Source organism: Artibeus jamaicensis, unplaced genomic scaffold (genome assembly GCF_021234435.1).
Source record: "Artibeus jamaicensis isolate MK-2021 breed Jamaican fruit bat unplaced genomic scaffold, CSHL_Jam_final contig_233, whole genome shotgun sequence".
Lineage (NCBI taxonomy): Eukaryota > Metazoa > Chordata > Mammalia > Chiroptera > Phyllostomidae > Artibeus > Artibeus jamaicensis.
Genome location: NW_026521486.1, coordinates 67,287,261 through 67,310,868, shown reverse-complemented (window position 1 = coordinate 67,310,868; position 23,608 = coordinate 67,287,261). Strand labels below are relative to the sequence as shown.

Sequence of the window (23,608 nt, the reverse complement as noted above, 5' to 3'; positions counted from 1 at the left end):
AGCTGTACATTAGATATGTTCAGTGGTTTGCAAACCTTTGGGAATAATAGACCTACTGAATCAGCATCTTACTAGTTCCACGGAAATTAACAAGCTAAAAAGTAAGGAGATTGCAAGAGATCTGGAAGGATTAAGGAGGGACCGGGAAACTCCTACCACCTTCCTATAATTAGTACTATCTTTCTTTACCTGAAAAGTGAGAACTAGTTTTGCATCTTTTTTAAAGATTTGATTATGACAGAAAATGAACTTGATTTCTTTGTGCCATCTAGCTTTCAAATTACCCTCCCACATCTGTCAGATGCTTTTTGTTGTTCAATTATAAAAACTGTATCCAGACTGGATTATGAGAATGCTGTTTGCAGGCACCATAACCACAGATGCCCTTGGGTTGAACATAAGGCTCACTACGATCTTCCCAGCGAAGGATGTGAACTTCCAGCTGCTGCACCAGACCCATCCTTCTTGGAGAGAAGGAATCACAGAGAGTGAACTGTTCGAGGGTATCTGAAATGTACATTTGGCCAGATGAGAGGCAGTGAGAAGAGTGACAAGAGACTTTAATTCACTTATATTTATGTGGCCTATTCCCACGGAAATGGCCAGGGTGAATACAACTCTTTAGTTTGCCTAGAGGTGAGGAAGCTTCTTTCTGACCTGAATTACTGTCCGAGTCTGAGCATCACCAACTCTTACCAAGGACGCCCTATTTTCTACTTCATTTTTCTTAAGGGGTCAATATCTGTGAGTCACAAAAAAAAAATGCATTTGCTTTCCAGTCTGGCTGTGTGTCCTTCACAGATGGCCAGGACAAGCATGATGTTGCTTTGTCAGAAGGAGCTTTAAGTATTTGCAAAAGACACAGGATATCATTGGATGTGCGCTTCTCCAGCGAAAACGATAACCAACCCAGCGTTCCACCTGACAGTGCTGACCCACCCATTTCACTTTGTAACCTACTGAATTACAACCATATCAGTAATGTGCACCATGAGCCGCCAGGATATGGACTTGGCAGATCCCCAGTATCACAACGGCCTCCTGCTTGGTTCTACCACTCACTCTTGTCCACACACCCTCCCTCAGGGCCCCCTACAATTCATTTCCACCCAGCACCCTGACTAACCTCATAAAAATGTAAATCAGATCAGGCTACTGCCTTGCCTACAGCCCTCTAGGACTTCCCACTAGACTTGGAGTATACATGACCCCGGTAGATCCCTGTGTCCTTCATCCTTGCCCCATGCTGCCCTCCGTTCCTGCCTCTCCAGCCCACTGGCAATCTATCACTTCCCCGAATGTATCAACCTCATTTCTGCCTTCAAGCTTCAAGCTTGCTGTCCCCTCTTCCAGGAACACTCTCTCCATAGCCCCCTTCATACCTGGCTTCTTCTCATCCTGTGGTTCTTCATCCAATACCATCTGTTCAGGAAGTTCTTTCCTCCTCATCTTACCCCCTCCCCCTTTTTCTTTATCACATTACCCTGATTATTTTCTTCATAAAATTTGCCAGGATCTCAACCTAATAATCTAGTTTTTTTGCCTGTATCTATCCCCTAGAATGTAAGTTCAAAATGGGCATAAATCTCCTCTGTCTTATGCATCACCATTTCCTCAGTATCTACTACAGTGCCTGATACAGTCCCTGACACAGTCTAAACCACTGAATGAATGTCATGACCCAAGTCACGTTATAAAGAATTCCATGCTCCAGAACTGGTTTATTCTGGACACGTGCAAATCTAATATTAGAAGGAGCTGTATCCCATCACTCCCTCCCTTGATTCTTCCCAGATCATGGCAATTGGCATAAGAATCATTTCCCCAAATAAGAGAATGTCTTTGGAAACTGAAGAAGACAAAAAAATCAGACACACTGGAAAACTCTGGGCTGCCTTCTTTTTCATTATAAGTAAGACAAGGTTCCTGAGAGTGAGCATCGGCGCTGGATTCCTTAGATGTTGAAAATTAGAGCAAATGAATTGGAGGACAACCACATCTTGTGTTAATGTTTTCCTCCTCGAAGGAAGAAAATGAGGTGATGTGAGCCATGACTACGTTTGAAAATGAAACTTTGTATTTCTATTTGCTTCCACGTTAAAGCACACTGTTTTTCATTTTAGACTTTTCATGTTGGTAAATGTTGCAATGCTTTGCATTCATTAGGCTCGGGTCCATTTACTATGCGCAAGTGAGACAAGCACAGATATGTCATCCCTATAAAGCATCATTTCTAAATTACACCGTAAATAAATACTAAGCCACAAACCCAAGTTTCACAACCCTTACCGTTAAAGTTTTAAAAAAATAACTAATTTCTTAAACTATCTTGGATCAAAGTTCCCTACTTGTAAAAGATGCAACTTATAATCAATCTATCAATATTATGTTGATCATTCAAGAATATACCAGATGCCTGCACCTACCTCACAACATACAAAAATGGTTCAAAAAGGAAGCTGGGTTGATCAGGTCTGGCTGTCTTTTGCAAAGTGTGATGGGCAAGAAAACGGGTCTTGCTAGGAACCTTGGGTTGATTTCTGATTAGCTGATGACTGAAGTCAGCAGTAAACCAAAATAAAGTGGCAATTCACAGTGAGATGACAGTGAGCAAGTATCTTTAAATTTATAATTGCCCTTGGATCTATTTAATTTAGCTTTAAGTCATGAGGCATAATTGAGATAAATGGTTACACTGAGCAGATATCAGAGATGACAAGAAACTGGCTGTGACTCCTTTCTTGTACTGTTTTCATTTGGGGACTTTTTCTGCCAACATTTTTCCTATGATGGCTATTAAATTTTATAGGATTATTCCCACCATTAGTTGTAATGGCATTTGCAAGTTAAATGCTCACAACAAATGGAAACCAGGACCCCATTGTTTCACATGGTGAAAACCATGGTAACTGCTATTCCAAATAGAGAACAAATCTAAAAAGAATGAAGCACAGTAATTCCTCCTGTTTGTGTGATACCTATATAAGCTCTGTGGGGAAGCCTGTTTGCCTCACAACCCTTCTATTTTTGAAACAACATAGATTTTGCGCATGTAAGAAAACGGAAGATGCCGCTATAAGCCAATCAGAAGACCGCTCCAATGTAATTTTTGTTGAGGGAATTTGTTTACAATTAAATATAATTCTGCCTTCAGACCATTTAACTAAGAGGCTCCCCTCTTACAGGGCTAGAAGGGAAAATCTTCTGGGCTACTTAACGGGTTTGTTTGTTTGTTTACTGGTGTCTAATGCAACACCAAATTATGGGAAAACCACAATGGGTAGACATCAAGAGTTTCTTCACCAATTTCCTCCTCTGAGAAAATTCAGCAACTAGTTCTGGAAATTTCTGGATTATTTTTCTGGATTAGTATTTATAAGTAAATAATTATTCGGAATCATCTAGATCTAGTAAAGCAAGATCTAGGAAACTATGCACTTATGGACCTGTAAAACTACTGAAAATACAGTTACTTGATCTTTCTAGATCCTTTTCATTTGATTCAGCTTGCTCATAATTTCTCTACCACCAATAATTTTTCAAGGCACTATCTCTTTCACTTAGAACAGCATTTAAGTGGCATGACTCTCACCTGCTAGCCACCAAATCCTTTCTCAAAAACTCAGTTGTTCTTAGAATCCTGCAGAAAAGAAAGATCCTCAATAGTTAAGATAACTAATATTCAAAACTCTGACTTTTCATTTTAATTTTCCCTTTCTCTGAGGTATGTTTTAACGCTTCCTCGTGTTCTTCCTGAACATGTTCAGTCTGAATATGTCTGCCTCATCATGGGCCCAGATAAGAGTAAGAAGTAGTTTGAAATCATATGTAATTTATTATTAAAGGAATAGCCTTGGAAACTGTTCTAGCAATTATTTTAGAACTGCTAACTTAAAAGTGATTTCATCATCTTTTCCTTCTGTACTTTTCCCGTCTCCCCCTGGGATTCTGCACGACCAAAGCAGAATGAGGGGAAGAGAGCTGCGTTTGTTGAAGAAATCAGAGGGTGAAATTCATTCACTTATTCTGCAGGGGGTTTTTTTATTTTTCCACTCAATCACCTGATTATGCCTCTTATGGCAAGCATGACCAGAGATCTGTGGTATTATCACTGTATCTTGCCAAAACGTGCCCCAACTTTAGACAAGTAGACAGACACCCAGTGATTTGGCTCCATGAGAGGAATCGTCTGTAGTGTTGGCAAATCTTAATCACGAACGAGGTCCCATTCAGTGATAAACATTAGTTTTGATAAGCATTAGTTTCCTTCTCTGACTATATATAAATACATGCATATATCAAGTTAAGCTTCTTAGCAACCCAAAAAGCAACATGCAATGGACTGTAAAGGTTGGAACTAACTGTGCTACTTCAACCAAATCGCTCAACCTCTCTGAGACTCAATTTCCACATCATTGAAAGCAAAGTTCTATGATTGTATTGCCCTCTAAAAGAAATAGGTTGAACACCTGCGCATGATAATTTACTTTATTCCAGCATAAAATTGATAGTCTCAAGATTTATTCCCCACTGTTTAGTCTTTCAAACAGTGCCCTTTATGGAAGTATTTCCTTCCAAAGTGCCGTGGGCAACATGCCACAGCTCAGTTTCTACAAGGTCAGTACAACCTGTATATCCCATTTCTTAAAAGCTTTCTTTTCTTCCATTGTATAAATATACAACCTAGAAGTCATTCCAACGCGTGTGTTACCTCAACAATTTTTTAACAGAATCCTGAATATTGTTAACACGATGGAAAGTTTCCTACGGTTCTGGGTTTCTCTCCAATAATGCTGTAAAAGTACTGATGCTACCGAAAGCAGAGACGGTTCCACTGCTATTTTCATTTTATCTAATGAACACAGAGAAAAGGCTCAGATCTGAGAAGGAAAAGGTCACCAGCCAGAATCGTAAGAGGGCTATTTGTTACAAATTTTAAATAGATGCAGTTTGGTGAAAGACACTAAGCAGGAATGTCAAATCAATTTAAGACACTTAAACATATTAAAATCTTTCCTACAATGAGTGGTTACCTGTCACTGGGTTCTTAATGGTGTTTCACACATCAGCACAGTAAGTTACAAGCAGGTAGAGATATACATAATTGCATGCCTGCTAGCCAAGCCATGACACAGACACAGGTATTGGTGTTATATGACATTGACTGCTAAGCCCTCAAAAAGATCACGCTGGTGACAATACTGTTCCCGGGCATCAAATCCCCAGATACTGGTTCATTTTGTTCAAGGCATCACACACTGTGTTCAGATCACTGCGGAGATCCTGCACCACGTTCTCAATACTCCTGGTGTCCTTCAGAATTTCGATACTCTGTGTGTAGGGATTGAAGTACACTGAGAAGGGACGGGTAATTGACTTTGCAAAGTCCCTGCAAAATACACAGAAACAGAAAGATATGCAATCAACCCTCATTGGTGTAAGAGATAGAACAAAGAAACAGAGCCAGAAAAATAAGTCATTTTCTCTAGATGGCCAAAAAACAAGCTTACCTCATTTTTTCTTTAGCTTCTTCAAAACTTTCTGAAACAAAGTAGGCCTCCTGGAAGGTGGTGATAAGGCATTCCTGCAAGCAAGTTGTCTTCGGGTCAAAGGCTTTCACACATGCCTTGTCAGAAAGAGCATGCTGCAAAACACACCGCAAACCCCGTTAAACTCCACAGTGAGGTTTCCAAAGTGCCATGATGGCCCATTTCTACAACATGGCTCAATAATTTCACAGAACTGTTCAGTTATTAGTCTGCCATGAACTATAGAATTCTCCCATATGTGGGGTAAATGGAGTGTTAGGGCATTTTGTTGTTATTGTTGTTGTTTTTAAGTCTGTTCGGTGCTGAAAGAAAAAAAATGAGATTATGGTATTATTTTATTTATTATCAGCCAAATTCATCCTGAAGAACCATTCAGAGCTATAACCCGACAGAAATGGAATTTTCAGTCTATGCTATGAATAGAAGCAGGGATAGCATAAATACGGTCCTATATTTATTTCTATAAGCAATGTACCGAAATTTCACTTAAATGGCAGAAGTAATAATTACCTGCGTGGAGAGGTAATTGGGACTCTGACTAAACTACGTGCAGACTCATTGAGAGACATTTTGAGGCCAGGTAACTGTTTATCAACAGTGTCTGGAGTGGACCTGCATATTTGAGGATATTTGTAAAGCATTCATTTACCTTCCACCAAGTACAGTAGAGCAATATACAGAAGACAAATATTTCCAGGTGGGGAAAAAAAAGAGCTAATATTAATAGTTACAGCTATGCCCAGAGCAGGCGTTAGGAAAACAGGAAAGCCAACCTAATTGCTCTTTGAACCATCATTAGCTCCATTCAGCTCACTGCGTGACTGGCCTGAGGAGCAGCAGGACCAATGAAGGATCGGATTCTCAAGGTAAGTTCAGCGATGCTATAAGTTAGTCCGGCATTTCCTGCCACATGCCACCTGCCTGTTTATAGACCCCGAATTGGTGATTCTCACATGGAATGTGCATTTTATCACTAAGGAGCTTGTGAAAATGCAGATACCCAGGCTTTGACTTTATTTGGTAGGTCTGGAGAAATCCCAGAAATCTGCATTTTAAGGGCATCCATGGTGACTCAGACATACGTGATTGTGAACTGTATTTTGATAAATACACTACTAGATTCTGTGTCTTTCTTAAGTTCAAGGGTGAATTAGTCAGGAGAGAAAGGAAAAGGGAAGCAGAAACTGCCTTGAAGCGGGGGTTTGGAAACGTGGCTCTGGTCCAGGGTGGCTGCTGCCTGACTGGGCTGCTCTGGCAAAGCACCCCACCTGTCTGTGCCTCCACTCCCTCAGCTGCAGCGAGAGGTTTGGGCTACGTGATTTGTATCCCAGCCTCCGGATCCCACCGAAAGCACGCTTCTACCTTCTCAATCTTTAACTGCTGAGGTTTCCTAGAGAAATGCTGACAAAACTTTCCTGTTCAGTATTCTTGGTGCATTCCTCCCACAGTGTAAAAACACATGGAATGATCTGTGGCCTCCCATGAAGAAGGCTGTGGTTCCCTACATCTGAAAATATAATCGTAAACCCAAGAACTGACATGAAATAGAAAGGGCACAAGCCCGCGCCCTGTGACGTGCTTTCTCACAAGTTCATTGTCCAGATCACTGCACGTATGAATCAGGGATGCAGAGGGCCTCTCACGGCAAACTCATTTTTTCAGCCCACAAACAGCTCCATTACAAGCAAAGGTCACTGCATCTGGGAATGCATTTGTGCTGGAGTCCATGCCGTGCAGTGGATGTCGGGGGATTTGGGTTCCACGTGACTAATAATTCTGTCCACATTCTTAAAACGACTTCAGTTTCAAGAAACGAAATGTCCTTTTATGAGAGCTGCCGTTCTTTTTCAAAGAACAGCCCTCCTGCTGGCTTGTCACTGGTTTCAGAACTAGAAAGTTGCTTTCTTTGCAGCCGTACACTCTGGAAGCATTTTACTTTAGTATGTTTCTCTTGTTGCCCATTCATCAATCAGCACATATTAGAGGAAGGAACAGACTGACAGTGCCCTTGATCTTTCTCTCAGCTCCACATTCAGGAGCACGGGCAGAGCAAAAGCAGAGCAGGCTACAGGAACATTTAAGGCACGGCTCCCCTGGGCTACCCCTGTTGAGCCACAGACCGTTCACTGGGTCTAGGCCCAGCACAAGAAGGGGTGAAACCCCTCTGCTAGGATCTGCAATGTCTTGATAGGAAATCAGCAACTGTAACTGTCACCACGTATAGAGGATGCCCCCAGAATGTGTGTATGCAGTAACAGAGACTGGAGTCAGTGTGGTTTTAGAAAAACCTGTCGTGGGAAGACTCCACTGCAGACTCAGATGAGCTTGTTTAGTCATTTTCACTGCTAAAGGGGATGAGACTAGACCAAAGAAAATCCCAGAGGCCAGGCTACTCTGCCCCAGATGTCAAGAAAAGTCAGTGGACTCGCAGCATATAATTTCAGGCAAAGACCTTTAGGCAATACATATCACACTTGCCTTGCATGATAGTCAAAGGAAAAACTGGAAGCTGATTGTTCAAAACTCTAAAAAATACAGTCTCTCCTCAGGAGCCTGCAGAGTCAATATGCTGGTTACAAATACAGGGATGATAATGGTACCCAAGGATTAGCCTGGCGAATGACAAGAGCCTGGCATTGGGGAAGCAGCCAGTGAGAAAGGCCGACCAATGAAGTTGTGATCACACCTGTCGATGATCTCATTTACCTGATGGGTATCTTCCCTGTGTGATGACTGCCAGCAACATCCATGCAGCCGGTGAGATCCCCTGTCTCTGAATACTAGGGCATGGCCCAAGTGATATAAAAAGCATGCACATTTCCATTGATTCCAAAGCCCACTGCCCACTCCAGTGAAGTCCTACTGAGTTTGCTCTTCAACTACTATCCATGTCTCCCTCTAAGCTGCTGAGTTTGGGAGAATAGCTATCATCCCCACTCCCCTGTGTCCAGAGTAGCTTTGTTGTAAGTATCCAGCCAAACGGCTAGCTGTCCCGGGGACACCGTAGTGAGTCCTTCCTGCCGTGCTCTTCAGGTATGCTGAAGTCTGCAAGAAGTAATCCAACCTTCTATAAAAAGGGGGGGCTTCGTAATGCTGAGAGGATCTGGCTGGCAGTCTTTTACTCCCAAGCCATTTTAAAAATGCAGGAAAGCTTGAGAATCACCTCCTCTCACCTAAAAGGACTGCTTTGGAGTTACCCACAATGCAACAGACTAGGGCACAGGACTGGGGAAATGCAGGCCCTGCATACTAAACGAAGCTGTCCCTGCAGCCTGCTATCATGTGGGTGAAAAACCCCCAGGTTGGAGCACAGTTTCTTCTTCAATAAACTGAAAAGATCGACCTCCGTGAATTCTCAAGTTCTTCTCACAGTACAATTTTTACAGCGCCTGCAAATACACGGCGCCCACACCACCATGCCCTCCTACCACCCCAGCCAGCAAGGACAGGCCGGAGCAGCCTTGCCCAGCCTTCCCAACCGAGATGGCCATTCCTGATTAATTGTCTATAGAGTACAAATTAAGATTCATTTGCCATTCCAGCCCTTTAAATTAAAAAGTATCTTTTCAACATCCACAATTTCCCAGAACCCAATTGTCACCTAAAGTTCCTACGTGACTTTGGACAAGTTCTTCCACTTTTGTAAGCCTGTCCCAGTGCCCATCTGGAAAACGGAAATACAAATAGTAACTGCAGCCCCGGGTTGCAGTGAGAATTAAACGAGGTAATGAATGTGAAGTACGGGCACGCAAGAAGTGCTCAATATATTTATCACTGCTAATTTAGCCTCAAGATGATATGAATTCGGCTACCACGAGGGCCGCTCCTCTCCCCCAGGGGTCTAGAACTCACAGGTAAGAAAGCATGGGCCTCGTTCTGAGGCTTCCAGGTGCTACCTGGCAACAGGGCCTGCCCTGAGTTCATCGATGTAAAATCCCCCTTCCTCCCAGCCACCCGCCTTTGCAATGACTGGGCGTTATTATCTCAACTATTCCAGATGTAAAACTCCCGTGACCCTCACCCTCTATATTAGAACTGGTTAAAGTTGGGGGAAAACTCAAGTGTGAAGACAGGTTTATACGTAGGTTTGGGCCCACGATTCTGAATAAAATAAATCTATGAGCACCTTTACACTCACGCTACAATCATTTTTCCCACATCAGAATAATAAATACATATATTTGAATATGCACATACGTATATTATATTTTTAACCTCCCTCAAACATTCCTCCTGCTCACCAAGCACGACTTGGCACCGACATCCCTATTGCCAAATTGGGGGATGACGGCGTCACTCCTGTTTATTTTTTTTTGTATCACTGACGTTGAAAGTTTCATGAGTTTGAATAAGCTACAGGGGTGAGGGAACCAACTCTCTCTTCATGCAATCCTTTCACAAAGACCAAAGACCTGCGTCCAGCTCCCAGTGTGCAGGCATTCTCTGTCCTTATCTCAAGTCATTATTTCCTTCACTGAAGGAAAGGAAAGGGGAGGAGGAAGATGGGAGGCAAGAGCCAGCAGAGCAGGGTAGAGACGTGGGGGCTGAGCAGCAGCGAGCCCTACCCCGAGTCCTCACTCCAGCCACGCCGCCGCTAAAGCAGACGACCTCAGAGGACCCCCTTCCCAGCAGCCTGGCAGCAATCCTGACTCTCACAGAGCTGCTGTAAGTGGTGGTAAATACAAATGACGGGTATAAATATAAACCTGTCCTGTGACTGCTGATTAACAGCTATTTTTTCTAAAAAGTAGCACAATAAATTCCCTGTACAAGGTAAAACCAAAGCCACAATTTTCTAAACCATCAGCTTCATCAAAACCTGCAAAGCAGAACATATATATTTATATGTAATATTCCAGCAACTGCTATGGGGTCAGTGCTAAGCCCATTTGAAAAACAAAAACAAAAAATAAAACCCTAATCTCTGCCCTTCAGGAAATAAAGTACTAGACTTTATTACCATTACCTATGGGGGGAAAAGAAGAAATGTGTCTTTCTCTTGAGACGAATTAACTTATTGAGCTAAGACTCACCAATTCATCGATTAGCAGTCATTTTCTTAATATCTAATATGAAGAGACTTCATTGTTGTTTCTACAAAAGAACCGCATTCAACAAAGACCCCTAGGAAGTGATTTCTTAGATCTGCCCTACAAGAGATCCCAACTTCCTTGAAATCTGTGACCTTTAATTTTGGGGTTTGAATAAAAGAATGAATGGGTGAATAAATAATAAAGTTTTTAAATGAAAGACATATTCCAGGTCAACTCTGCGATAGAGAGAAAAGGGCCTGAAGCAAAGATACCAGCTAGACTGTGGGTGATGGCAGCCAGTCATGCTATTTTCAACTTTTTTTCTTTCTTTTGTCTTTTATTTTTTATCTTAATTGTTGTTCAAGTACAGTTTTCTGTTTTTTCCCCCATCCCAGCCCACCACTCAGCCCTCCTCATCTCTCTCCCATTTCCATCCCTCCCTTGTTTTTGTCCATGTGTCCTTTATACTTGTTCCTGTAAATCCTTCACCCTTTTCCCCTGAAATCCCCTCCCCTCTCGCCTCTGGTCCCTGGCAGCCTGTTCTCTATGTCAGTGCCTTTGGTTATATTTTGCTTGTTTGTTTGTTTTGTTGATTAGATCCCTGTCCAAGGAGGACATACAGATGATCTAGAGACACATGAAAAAGATGCTCAGTACCACTAGCTATCAGAGAGATGCAAATTAAAACCACAATGAGATACCACTTCTCACCAGTCAGAATGTCTATCATAAATAAAGCAACAAACAAGTGTTGGAGAAGTTGTAGGGGAAAGGGAACCCTAGTGCGCTGTTGGTGGGATTGCAGACTGGTGCAGCCACTGTGGAAAACAGTATGGAATTTCCTCAGAAAACTAAAAATGGAGCTGCCTTTTGACTCATCCTTTTTTTTAAAGTCAGTTTTCCAAGTAACTTAGCTCATTATTAGCTGCTTGCCATAGTGATGAAGGGAAGGGAAGGACCTACCCAAACACACTTTTAGAATGTCTGAAAGATATTTGGAAGAAAAGAGAGATTAACCATTGCTGAAATTTTTTTTTAAAAATAGTCTTTATGGTTATCAGATTTATGTTAGCCTTTACAAGCTCTTCCATATATTTTGTTTCTGTCTTTTTAAATATAAAAATAATCATTGTCAAAATTATTTTTAAAAAGTGAAAACAATGTTCTTACTTTTACAAAATGAAAGTTTTCCTCCCAACCCTAGGTAAACTACGTGGAAATACTTGGTCAGCTCTGAAGTGAAACATCTATGCCCCCAAAAATCTAGCCTCTTAAAGCATAAATTTTAAAATATGTTCTGCTCAAGGTGAGAAGGTGATTGTGGGTGTTTATGTAAAATTTATAAAGACTACACCAAACCCTCCAACAACTTCGCTGGGACCTACATTAGGCTGCAGCTGGAACAGCAAAAAATAATTTACCACATAAGGTAACTAGATTCAAAATTGTAAGCATGTCTACACTAGAATTATTATAATGCTGTTAATAAAGTTGTCTCTGCCTAGATCAAGAACAGTCATTTGTTCATTTAAATAAAAGTTGGACGGAAGTATTCAGAAGCGCTGGGAAGGCTCAGGGTGCTGCGGCAGCTGGTCAGGGGAGGGGCTGTGGACATCACCTGCGTTGCGTTCTGCATCCTCTGTGAACAATCAGAAGATATTTGCCATAGAAAGAATTCCTGAATTGTAAAAATGGTCCAAAGCAGCAATCATAGGGATGTTAGAGTGTTGGAATTTGAGAATGGAAGAATGCTAATGACCAGAGGTGATGGACCAGAACCAGAAGATTCATGGCAGACAGTGCCCTTCGGTGTGCATATTTCTGGCTGATTTCCATCTCCAGACGATTCCACCCGCACCAACAGAAATGAAAACAACAGATTCACGCCAGTGCTGCCTACACATGCCTCATTAACCGGATCAGAGGACCCTGTCGAAAGTTGGGGCAATGAGAGAGATTTGTGTCTTTTGTTTCTGGTGTAATTTATAAACCCTCTGAGGAGAATGTAAATAGGTGTAGCTCAAGAGCTACATCATTTTCTGGCTCATTCTTTTCTCGGGGAAATGAGAAAGCACTCGCTCCAAGACTTGGGTCTTTCAGGGATATAACACCTGCCCCGTTGCTGTGGGCTCTTGCTGCCGAGCCAAGGGTCACCCCAGATGGCTCTTTGTGTTAACAGTTTAGTAAAAAACATGTCACCACACTGTATCAGTCAGGCCTTGGATACGCAGCACGGTCCAGTGGCTGGTCTGCATCACCGCATCCTCTCCCGCAGCTTGGGCGGCTGGGCCCTTGTCGGGAAGTCCTCCCACACATGGCCCCATCTGTCCGGGCACATTTGCCACATTGTATTATCTGATTGTCGTCTCTTGAACTGGAATGTAAACCCCTTAATAACAAGAATCCCAGGCAACGTGGCTCCTGGTTAAAGGCTCAGGTTCTAGAGCCCAGACTTGTTAGGGTCCAGCCCCAACCAACACTTACTAAGCTGTGGGACCTCGTGCAAGTTTCTTAACATCTTCATGCCTCCGCTTTCTCATCTGTGATGACAGTAATGCTTATCTCTTTGTGGTTTTGTGAGAATTCAATGGGTTTATATGGCGAAATCACCAAAAATAGTAAGGTCTATTTAAGTGTCCATTGAGGTAGTTGTCATTTTCTTTTAATTCTTATTCTTCATTATGATTATTTGTATTCCCAAGTGAATGGCACAGTCCATGGCACATACTAGGTGCTCAACCAAATGTTTGGGGAATGAATGAATGGGGTCACAATTGAGAGGACTTGATAAAATTATAAATTACATCTTCCAAGAACAGAAAAAAAACAAAAAGTTTCAATTACCATATATTTCCTAATTATATTATGTAACAATCAATACTCTAAGGAAACTCAAACCCTAACATAGTCCATAATCCTGATCTTAGTCTGAATAATCAAAAAAAGATAAAATTGTTTTAGTACCATTTCCAGGTTATATTTCACATTGCATTCTAAATTCATCAAAACTTGCTATCCCCAATGGTATAGATAGTAATTGCTCAGTAACCAGAATACTTAAATTATCAGAAGCCTCAGGCCCCAGCACTTCTGAATAAATGGAAACATTACCATATGTCAAGGCACCAAAATAGCATCCTTTAGGCATCGCTACTCATAGGAGGTACCTCTCAGACCATAGGTTTATTTAGATTTTTACTAAATTGTATATGTCCACATATGCTTTAATACACATTAATTTTGAAGAAGCTCAAATAATCTCAAATTCCCCTTTGGGAATTAAATGCTAGATTAGTCCCTGGGAGCCAGGGAGTGACAGAAATGAGACTAGTCAAGGCAACCTTACGAGGACATTTTAATCAGTAGAATACTGCGAGCTCATTGCCTACTGTCAGCACTGAATGTGGGACAGTCATTAGTTAGCCAACATCTGAGCATGCATTTGTCATTCCCATTGACTGCACGTACATGCTCATCCATTTGAGTCTCACCACAAACCTGAAAAGGTGTGACCCATTTTCAGAAGAGCAGAAAGTTAGGTCAGCCCCCACAGCTGAGGTGCCAACTCCTCTGTGTTAAATATTTATGGAGCATCTGCAAGTAGAAATGGGCAGACACACAAATCAATATTGCCCATGACCTTGAACCAGTTTGCTTGGGAAGGATACTTTCATTCACAGCTTCCTACCTTTAACTCTCCAATGGAAGAAAGCAGTCCTGCTCCATACGCCCGCAGTTGCCCTTCTTGCTTGCACAGGCCAAACTCAATTGTAAAGAAATAGCACTAAAAAAAAAAGCAACACGCATTCAGTAAACTGGTCAACAAGTGCTTCTATAGAATAAAACAGCACCCAAAATAAAATGGCGCACTGCCCGTAATTTCTTCAACAATGTCAATTCACATATATTTGAATCAAAATCATTTATTGACATCTATTTTCTTGCTTACTAATCCTTTCCTAGGTCAAAGGTATACAGAAAAGGTATCTAAGCACTACAAGTCTTACACTTACCACATTCAGAAACCCATGAATCAAATCAGATCCTATGCAATCATTTTAAACATAAAAAAACACAGATTTAGAAATAAATTAATATGTCACAGTAATAATGCTGTAAGAACATGCTATTATATAATATTTATTATGTTGTATTTTGGCGATATGTGAGTTCATGTATATGTGAAAAAATTAATTAGAACCTAGTAATCGCAAACTGATATTTGCAATTTGTTCATTAATTCAACAGACATTTGCTGAGTATCTCCAGGGTGCCAACCTTGGTAAAGAAATAAGAGAGAGACCAATAAAGTAAGTACATACTTACCAAATGACCAAAACCAAAAATTTAGTATGTTTTTCAGTGAGATCTTAAATGTAATCAGTGTATATACACACACACATACATATACAATGTATGTGTCTGTGTAAATACATATATAAATATATAAGTATATATATAATCATAAGAACCATTTCATTGACCTGAGTTTTATCAGCTTCAACTATTAGCTACTACAGCCCTCCCAAGATATTAAAATCTACAATTATTTCTGTTGAGTTGAGGAAATTAACCTAGACAGACAGAAACCTCTGCACAACTGAAAACTCACAATGCCCTTGAGAGAGGCTGAAATCACACCATTTTTGTTTTGAGAGAAAAGTGAGAAGCAGACAATGAGCAATAAAACTTGCATCAAATTAGCACTGTCCTGCATTAGCGATCATAGTGTGCTGAAGTGTTGAGAAAGAGGAAAATTTAAACACTGCTTAAAAGGGACAGAAATTAATAATCCTTGCCCATGGCAGTTTGCTCTATTTTTATGTGGAGGTTAACAGGCCCCTCGGTTCGGGAGGGCTTCACGTTTTTCCAGAGTGAGGGTGATCTGAGTGGAGTGGGCTGATGTCCTGCAGCAACAGGCTGGACCCGAAGGACCAATTAGTCCAGGTCACGGAGCTAAAACCCCAGAGGCAGGTTCTCTTTTGCTGGTTCACCTCTCAAGGAAGCTCAGAGTATAGCCCTTCCCACCCCCAGCACCTGCGGTGCCCGCCAGACTCCTCTGTTCTGACTTTTCTTTCTTTTCTATCACACCACTTTTGGACATGGTCTTCCACTTATTTTTGTATGGTGTAGACTATTTGTCACCTGTCTCCCCACCATAGATGATAAAATCCATGGGAACAGGTAGCAGTCTGTTCATCTTGAACAAGGTTTCCCGAGCTCAGCATTATTGACAGTGTGGGCTGAATAAGTCTCCACTGGAACGGGGTGGGGGGTCCAGCATACCATGGAATGTTTACTGGCCTCTGCTCACCAGATGCCAGTGGCACCCACTCCCCAGCCCCAACAACCACAAATGACACTACGCATTGAAAAATGTCCCCAGGGGAGCGACATCACGCCTGGTTGAGAACCACGGATACAAAACAGTGTCTGAAACATAGTGAGGGCTCCATAAACAACCGGTGAATAAATAAACAAACAAGTAGTGAATGAAAGAATGATCTCTAAGTTAGGCCTGTTGTGTGGCTGTGCAACCTGGAGGAAAGAAGCGTGAGGAGCCCTGGGCTTCATCTGGGCCCGACTCTTAATCAGCTGCATGAGCACAGCCTCTCTAGCATGCAGTTGTCCCGCCTACGATGACATTCCTTTATTTATTCTACGAGTACTCCTTGAGCACCTATTATATGCTAGACTGCTTTAGCTGCTAAGGACATGCAACAAAGAAGGCAACAAAGCCCCATTCCCGAGAAGTATATAGGCAATACTGAGATGAGACAGACAACGATAACAACATCAAAAATCAATATGCAGGATAATGTCAGGTAGAATATGCCATATAAATAAAACCATGTAACGTGTCAGACATTAAGCAAAAGACATAGCTATTTTAGTTGGAGAGGCCAGGGAAGGCCTCTCTGAAGGAGTAATATTTAAGCCGCTTGAAAAACAGCCTTTTGTGCAAAGATCTAGGGCAGTGGTTTCAACCTTCTTCATCTGTGGCACTCGCAAACTAATTACTAAAAATTTGTGGCACACCAAAAAATATATTTGTCAGTCTAACAAAATATGTTATATTTTTATCAATCTGACAAAAAATAGGTATAATTTTGATTCATTCTCACCAGACTGCTATTGTTGTGTTGGCTGTTGTCACTGTTTTATTTCACAATCTAAGGGAAAAGAGGTCAGTGCCTCTAATAGTCACTTGTTGCATGTTTTAAAAATTCTTGCAGCACAAAGGTTGAAAATTGCTGATCTAGGGGAAGGAGTGTTACCAGCAGAGGAAGTGCAAAAGCCCTGAGGCAGGAATAGATTTGCATTTCCAAGGACACTGGGAGATCACTGAAAGGTTTTAGGTGTGAAGAGACATGTGCCGATTTAGTATTCAAAAGATCATGCTGATGATGGATAAAGAATAGATTGTAGAGGCACAGGAGTGAGATCAAAGAAACCTGTCAGAAGGAGGTGGCAGCCTAGAGACAAGAGAGTTGAATGACTCAAGCAGACTTGGGCCAAAGGTAGCAGGGGATTAGGAGAAGGAATATCATAGTGGCCTCTCATAAGAAGAACCACGAGAGGGGTGAATATGTTTTGAAAAGTTCAAATATTGCCCTCAAGTCCTGCAAAAAAAAAAAAAAACTCACACAATGCTGGGCACAATGAAGAGGAGTGATTATACACTTGCAAAACAAGAAGACAAAGTCCAGCCTCCTCTTTAATCAAAAGGAAAACTCAGGTTTAAGGAGGTAAAGCAATTTACTCAGGACCAGTCTAGATGGTGACGTTGAAGAGATCTAGAGCTCAGTATTTTAAAGTTTGGAGGTAAAAGATTAATGATGCATGATTTTTCCCTTACAAACAAAAAATGGAGAAGTTAAAGTCAAACAGGAAAATTAGAACCTCATAGCATCTTCTTTGTGTGTCTTCAGCTGATTTGCCTAATTTACATCACATCTATAGCACATGTATTGAATCCTTGGAGCCTGAACATTGCATACAGAAGTGTTGGGGGAGGGGAAATGCCGTCGTGTTCTAAAGCCTGCAAAATACACACACGGAGCCGTTTACAGGAGCACTCGGATCAGCCTACTAAGAGCATTTTCCTTATGCTACACCAGTGCATACATAATGCGTAGTCACGATCATGACCCAAATCAAAACTGGCTGGGGGAGCCCTGAGAAAATTTGGTGTGCCACATAGATCTTCACAGAGATCTTCACATAGATCTGGCATCCCAACCAATTTCAGGCAGAATTAAAAGGTCTGCATCAACTGAACTCAAGGTTCAAAGCTAAGTCTATCAGTGTGTCTTTAGTCCACATGCTTCTAGAACCAGGGCAACCTCAGAGGAAAGAGTCACTGCCTTCTGCTCCTCATCCCTGGGAATATGCTTGGCCCATACCTCGCCTGAGAGTCCTTCCTGAAACTCTGACCTCACACAGCTCCATCTGCTCATTCCCTTTATTCTCATTTACCTTTCCCTTTGGTTTGTTATTATCCCCAACCACAGAAAGTGCCTAGAAGCTACTTCTGCAGCCCACACTCCCCAGGGAGTTAAGACCCGTTGTCCTGAGACTGTTTTCCATTTGCAGCTCCACACGTGAGTAACAAATAGAGAGAAAATGGTAAAATACACCTGAGTCTCAGGTGTTGGCAAAATCTGAATAACGGACTGGCTCAGAATAATTTTCCTTTTTCTGTTTTCATTGGTGGTAGAGACCTTGGAAACGCATGCTGGTCACGGTTGCTAATGGGGAGGAGAGGGCAACACACACGTCCTCTGTCTGGGGGTAACTGCAGAGCCTGCTTAAAGCTGACCTGGGTGACCCCCTGATGACCTTTCAGAATTCAGTGGTAACTGTTTCTGAATTTTTAAGAAAAATGTCATTTGTTTTCCTTAGAGGATTCTCCAGATGTTGGGGATCTATAATTCCCTAATGATTTACTAAATAAATATCCTGCTTATTATTTAAAAAGCAGACAAACAAACAAAAAACCCTGAATCTTATAAAAAACACCAGTGAAAGACAATTGCAGATTTTTGGCCACTAATATCTTTTAAATAGAAACAGATAATAATAGTAAGACTAACACCTCCCAAATTGAAGGGTACCTTTTATTAGAGCTGACGTTCATGAATTCCAAGGTTTACATACCACTAATTATATGTAATTATTTATAAATATTTTATTTGAATTATAATTACATATAATCATTAACTGAAAACCAAAACAAGAATGACAGATTGGACCTCTTCCACAGAAAAGAGCAAAGTCATTTGCATACATGCAGTCATTAAGCAGAAGAAAGTCTGAGTGACAATCTGAAATCCAAACACCACTGTGGAACAGGCTGCAGGACGTGCTCACACCGCGGTGCGGAGGAAAGTGAGATAGGTCGCCCAATGCTGCCATCGTCAGATCACTAGTGGTACTGCACCACCCGTGCATCAGTTCTGGCCCAGCCAAACCAGCGGCAGTCACAGCTTGAGCTAACACGGTCCACAGAAACTGAACAGTCCCATAAAATACACACTGGTCCCACGTGGTGATTTATAGGAGCACACGATGCAACATCTTTCTAATGTTTGGCGTTGGGCACCTGAAGCTCTTGCTAAGACACTTAATCCAATTAAAGAGATGAACAATGTTTTTTTTCAGAGCTCTTGAAGGAAAGAAAATTTTCCTCTTAAAGGGTCCTTTTGGCTCCCACTTTCCCCACTCCCTGAATCCATGAAAAACTATGTAACCTCTTCCTGAGAGTCATGCTATATTCTTAAACTGTATTAAAATGGTACACAAACTTCTAGGAGGAATCCCAGGAATCCTACTTCTTTCACCTTCTCTAAGAGAGTGGCTTCCCATGTCATTTAATAAATGCCTAAGTAAGCCCTGGCCGGTGTGGCTCAGTGGAGTGAGTGCTGGCCTGCAAACTGAATGGTCACTGGTTCGATTCCCAGTCAGGGCACGTGCCTGGGTTGCAGGCCAGGTCCCGCGGTTGGGAACATGCAAGAGGCAACTGATCCATGTCTCTCTCACACACTGATGTTTCTCTCCCTCTCTGTCTTCCTCCCTTCCCATCTCTCTAAAAACAAAAGTAAGTGCCTGAGTGAGTGATGAATTTTCTCTATCACTTTCAGTAAAAATTTGATCTTTACATACTGATAGTATATATTTTTAAATAATCGACATATCACACTACATTTAGAATTTCATTCTCCACATATCTTGAAAGCAAGGAGCTAGAAAAGAGAGTTTTGAAAAGCCCTGAGTTGCGCTAAATTTCATTTACTTTCCATATAAAAGAATCACTCAGGCCCTTACTCAGATCCGATTTATCCTTGTCTTGCACATAATTCAAAGTTTACTTATTTACCTTCCAAGTCCATACCCTAACGTAGGAGGGGAACAGGAAAAACACACAAAACGTATACTCAAAATGTACAGAAATATAATATTTGGGTAAACAGCTCTAAGCACTTCTATACTTGAAGTTATCGCCAAACAACAGACCTCAACAATGATGCTAAAACATCAAGACAATAAACTTAGCCAGAAGACTTCCAGTTTAATAAAGTGTTCTCATATATGTAGTCTTACTACTAACTTGAGATAGAGCAGTAATTATTATTTCTATTTTATAGATGGGAAAACTGAGGCTCGATGGTCAAGTAATTTGCTCAAAAATTCACAACACACAGCTGGCAGAGCTAGGATTCAAGCTCCAGTTTCCTAATTTCAAACCAAATTTTCTTTCCTCACCAGCAGGTGCGTGTATGGATACAGGCCACCAGCCGTCACCCAGGCACAGCAGTTCCTGTCACTGAAATATTGAAACACTTCCATGATTGGGGATAAATAGCTATTGCCCAGACCCACATGTGCCCCCAGCCACTCACACTAGCCCCGCCCACTTCTGGGCTCCATACCCACGCCCACCCGCACCACCACCGCCACGTCATGATGTAGCAAATAAAGTCTCGAGACCTGTAAAGCAGGGAGAACCCTGCCCCATAAAGTCTAACAAGTATCTGATGCCTTTCCCCCACTCCCCGTCACAACCAAAGGGCTGATCCCATAAGAAAAGGATGACACTCAAAGACGTTCTAACATCAGATGTCTGTACCGCTGATAAGTGCAGATAAAAACACACAAAAGGGGACTTCCGCCAAGATGGAGGCATAGGTGGAAACACTTCTCATCCTCGCACAACCAAATCTAAAATCAACAAAGTTTTAACAACAATAAATGCAACCAAACCACACAGAAAATCGACAATACGGAGTCCGAAAACAACGAAATGCTCAGCTAAACTGGTGAGACGGGTGAAGCCAGCAGCGGAACAGGTCGGGCAAAAAAGATCCCTGACCAGGGTAGTGCACAGGCAGCCAAGGGCGCGGATCCCAGGTGCGGGCTAGCTACGGGCAGAACCCAGGGAAGAGGTGTGGCTGGCTGTCTATGGGCGGTCGAGCATTTGTGCGCAGATAAACCAGTGAAGAGGCGAGCATTGAGACCGCGCGGTACAGGGCGGCGGGCTCGCACATTTGTGCTCAGATAAACAGGTGGGGGCCAGCAGTGAGGTAGAGTGGGGAGCAGAGAGGACTGCCAGTGCTCCCTCTCTGACCCCGCCACCACATAGAGCATCACGAACCAGTGACCTGGGTGGCCCCGCTCTGGTAAACAACTGGTAAGGCTCCACTCCTCATACACAGATACACAGGCACAAACAGATAAAAACATGGCTCAAGAACAACTCAGAGCCCCAGAGCCAATAAATCTAAACGATGAAGAAATAGCCAAACTTTCAGATGCACAGTTCAAAACACTGGTGACCAGGATGCTCACAGAACTGGTTGATTTTTGTCACAAATTAGAGGAACATATGAAGGCTAAACTAATTGAAATGAATGGAAATGCACAGGAAACCAATAGTAATGGAAAGGAAACTGGAACTCAAATCAAGGGAGTAGACCAGAAGGAAGGAAAAATGACCAAACAGAAAAATATGAAGAATCAAGAATTCAAAAAAAATGAGGAGAGAATTAGGAACCTTCAGGACATCTTTAAATGCTCCAACATCTGAATTATAGGGGTACCAGAAGGGGAAGAGGAACAGTCATGAGTGGAAACCTTTTATTATTTTAACAAATAATAAAAGAGAACTTCCCCATTCTGGCAAAGGAAATAGACTTCCAGGAAATCCAGGAAGCTCAGAGGGTCCCAAAGAACTTGGACTCAAGAAGGAACACACCAAGGTACATCATAATTACATTAGCCAGGATTAAAATGAAGGAGAGAATCCTAGAAGCAGCAAGAGATAAGGGGACAGTCACCTACAAAGGAGTTCCCATCAGACTGTCAGCAGATTTCTCAAAAGACACCTTACAGGCAAGAAGGGGCTGGAAAGAGGTATTCCAAGTCATGAAATCCAAAGACCTACAACCAAGATTGCTGTATCCAGCAAAGTTTTCATTTAGAATGGAAGAACAGATAAAGTGCTTCTCGGATAAGACCAAATTCAAGGAGTTCATCATCACCAAGCCCTTATTATATGAAATGTTAAAGGGAATTACCTAAGAAAACAAAGATAAAAAAAGATGAACAGTGAAAGGACAGCAAACTCACAGTTATTAACAACCACACCTAAAACAAAAGCAAACTAAGAGGACAGCTAGATCAGGAGCAGAACCATAGAAATGAAGATCACATGGAGGGTTAGCAACAGGGGAGTGGGAGAAGGAGAAGGAAATACAGAAAATAAGTAGCATAGACAGTAGATAGAAAAGAGGGGGAGGGCGAATAGTAGGGGAAATACAGAATCTAAAAGAAATTGAGACACATGGACATAAACTAAAGGGGGGAATGGTGGGGGAGGGGTGTGCACGGTGGAGGGGAATGAAGGGGGGAATAGAACAAATGTAATGGCATAATCAATAAAAAATTAATTTAAAAAATCTAAAAACACACAGAAGGAGTTCCATGCTGGAATAACCAGTAATGTCAGAGAATACAGAGAAACCACTGTTTACAAGATGGAGGCCATTCAAAGTCCCCTCCTTGCTCACCCTTCTATCAGTCAGCCCCAGACACTAGAGTTTGAATTTTAACTACATTGCAATTCAGTTTACAAGCAGCAAGTATCTTCTACCTTTGGCCAAAATTCCCTTAATCCTGATTAAATTACAAATGATACAGGGTTGGAAGAGTAAGGCTGTCGAGCTGAGCAGGAAGCTGTAGGACAGAAATATTAGGGTGATACAAATCAACAAACATTGGGAAACAAAAGTGAAAATGGAAGCTGCCTTGCTTAAGCCATCACTCAAACAGCATAAGACAGGAAACTTCCCACTAGACCTCAATTTTTGTTATTTCTTTAACTATTTAAACTGCAGATGCTCCCAAGACTCTCACACAGAGCCAGATCACATTAGGTGCAATGGCAATGACAACCTGGTGCTTTGTTTGCAGAGTGAGGACACTGACGGGGAAAGCTCCTGGGACTGGGCTTGGGCAGACAGCAGACAAGAAGATTTGCAGGCTTCGTTATTTTGCCCTGAGCTAGTCCTGTGTGATATGAGCAAAGGCAATGCTAGAAACTTACCACTGAATGACACTGGTCATCCACAGTCCCAGGGCTACAGCTGACCTGTAACCACAGACCACCCACACCACTCTTGAAGCCTCCCCTTGGCCAAAGGAAGTCACTCCTCCTGTGTTCATAAGTATGGGGGCCAGGGGCTGCGCAGATTCCAAGTCCCATTGGCTGAATGCTTCAAGCTATTGCGGCTGCCCCTAGAGGTCTAGGCTCATTTCACCATGAGCCTCTCAGTGAAAATCACCACAGCTCTTGCCAGGTCACACCATAATCAAAATCTTTTAATTTATATGTATTAAATTCCATGCTGAGCTCTAGTTGAGATTACAAAAGTACCAAAAGATATGGTTCTATACTCAAGAGAGGTGTGCCATATGGATAGGAAGACCAGACTAATAAAAAAATAATAATTAACCTCTGCTGTTTTT

General features: G+C 42.0%; 1 protein-coding gene across 1 annotated transcript in view; it reads right to left on the bottom strand.

Moving 5' to 3' along the window:
* Positions 1-4,900: 4,900 nt before the first annotated feature.
* The window catches only part of TPH2 (tryptophan hydroxylase 2), a 104,217-nt gene continuing 85,509 nt past the window's right edge, over positions 4,901-23,608 (bottom strand). The window contains exons 9-11 of the mRNA XM_053661444.1: positions 14,271-14,366; positions 5,511-5,644; positions 4,901-5,389 (exon numbers count right to left, since the gene is read on the bottom strand). Coding sequence (XP_053517419.1) covers positions 5,215-5,389; positions 5,511-5,644; positions 14,271-14,366 — 405 coding nt within the window. The 3' untranslated portion in view covers positions 4,901-5,214. The remainder of the gene's footprint in view (positions 5,390-5,510; positions 5,645-14,270; positions 14,367-23,608) is intronic.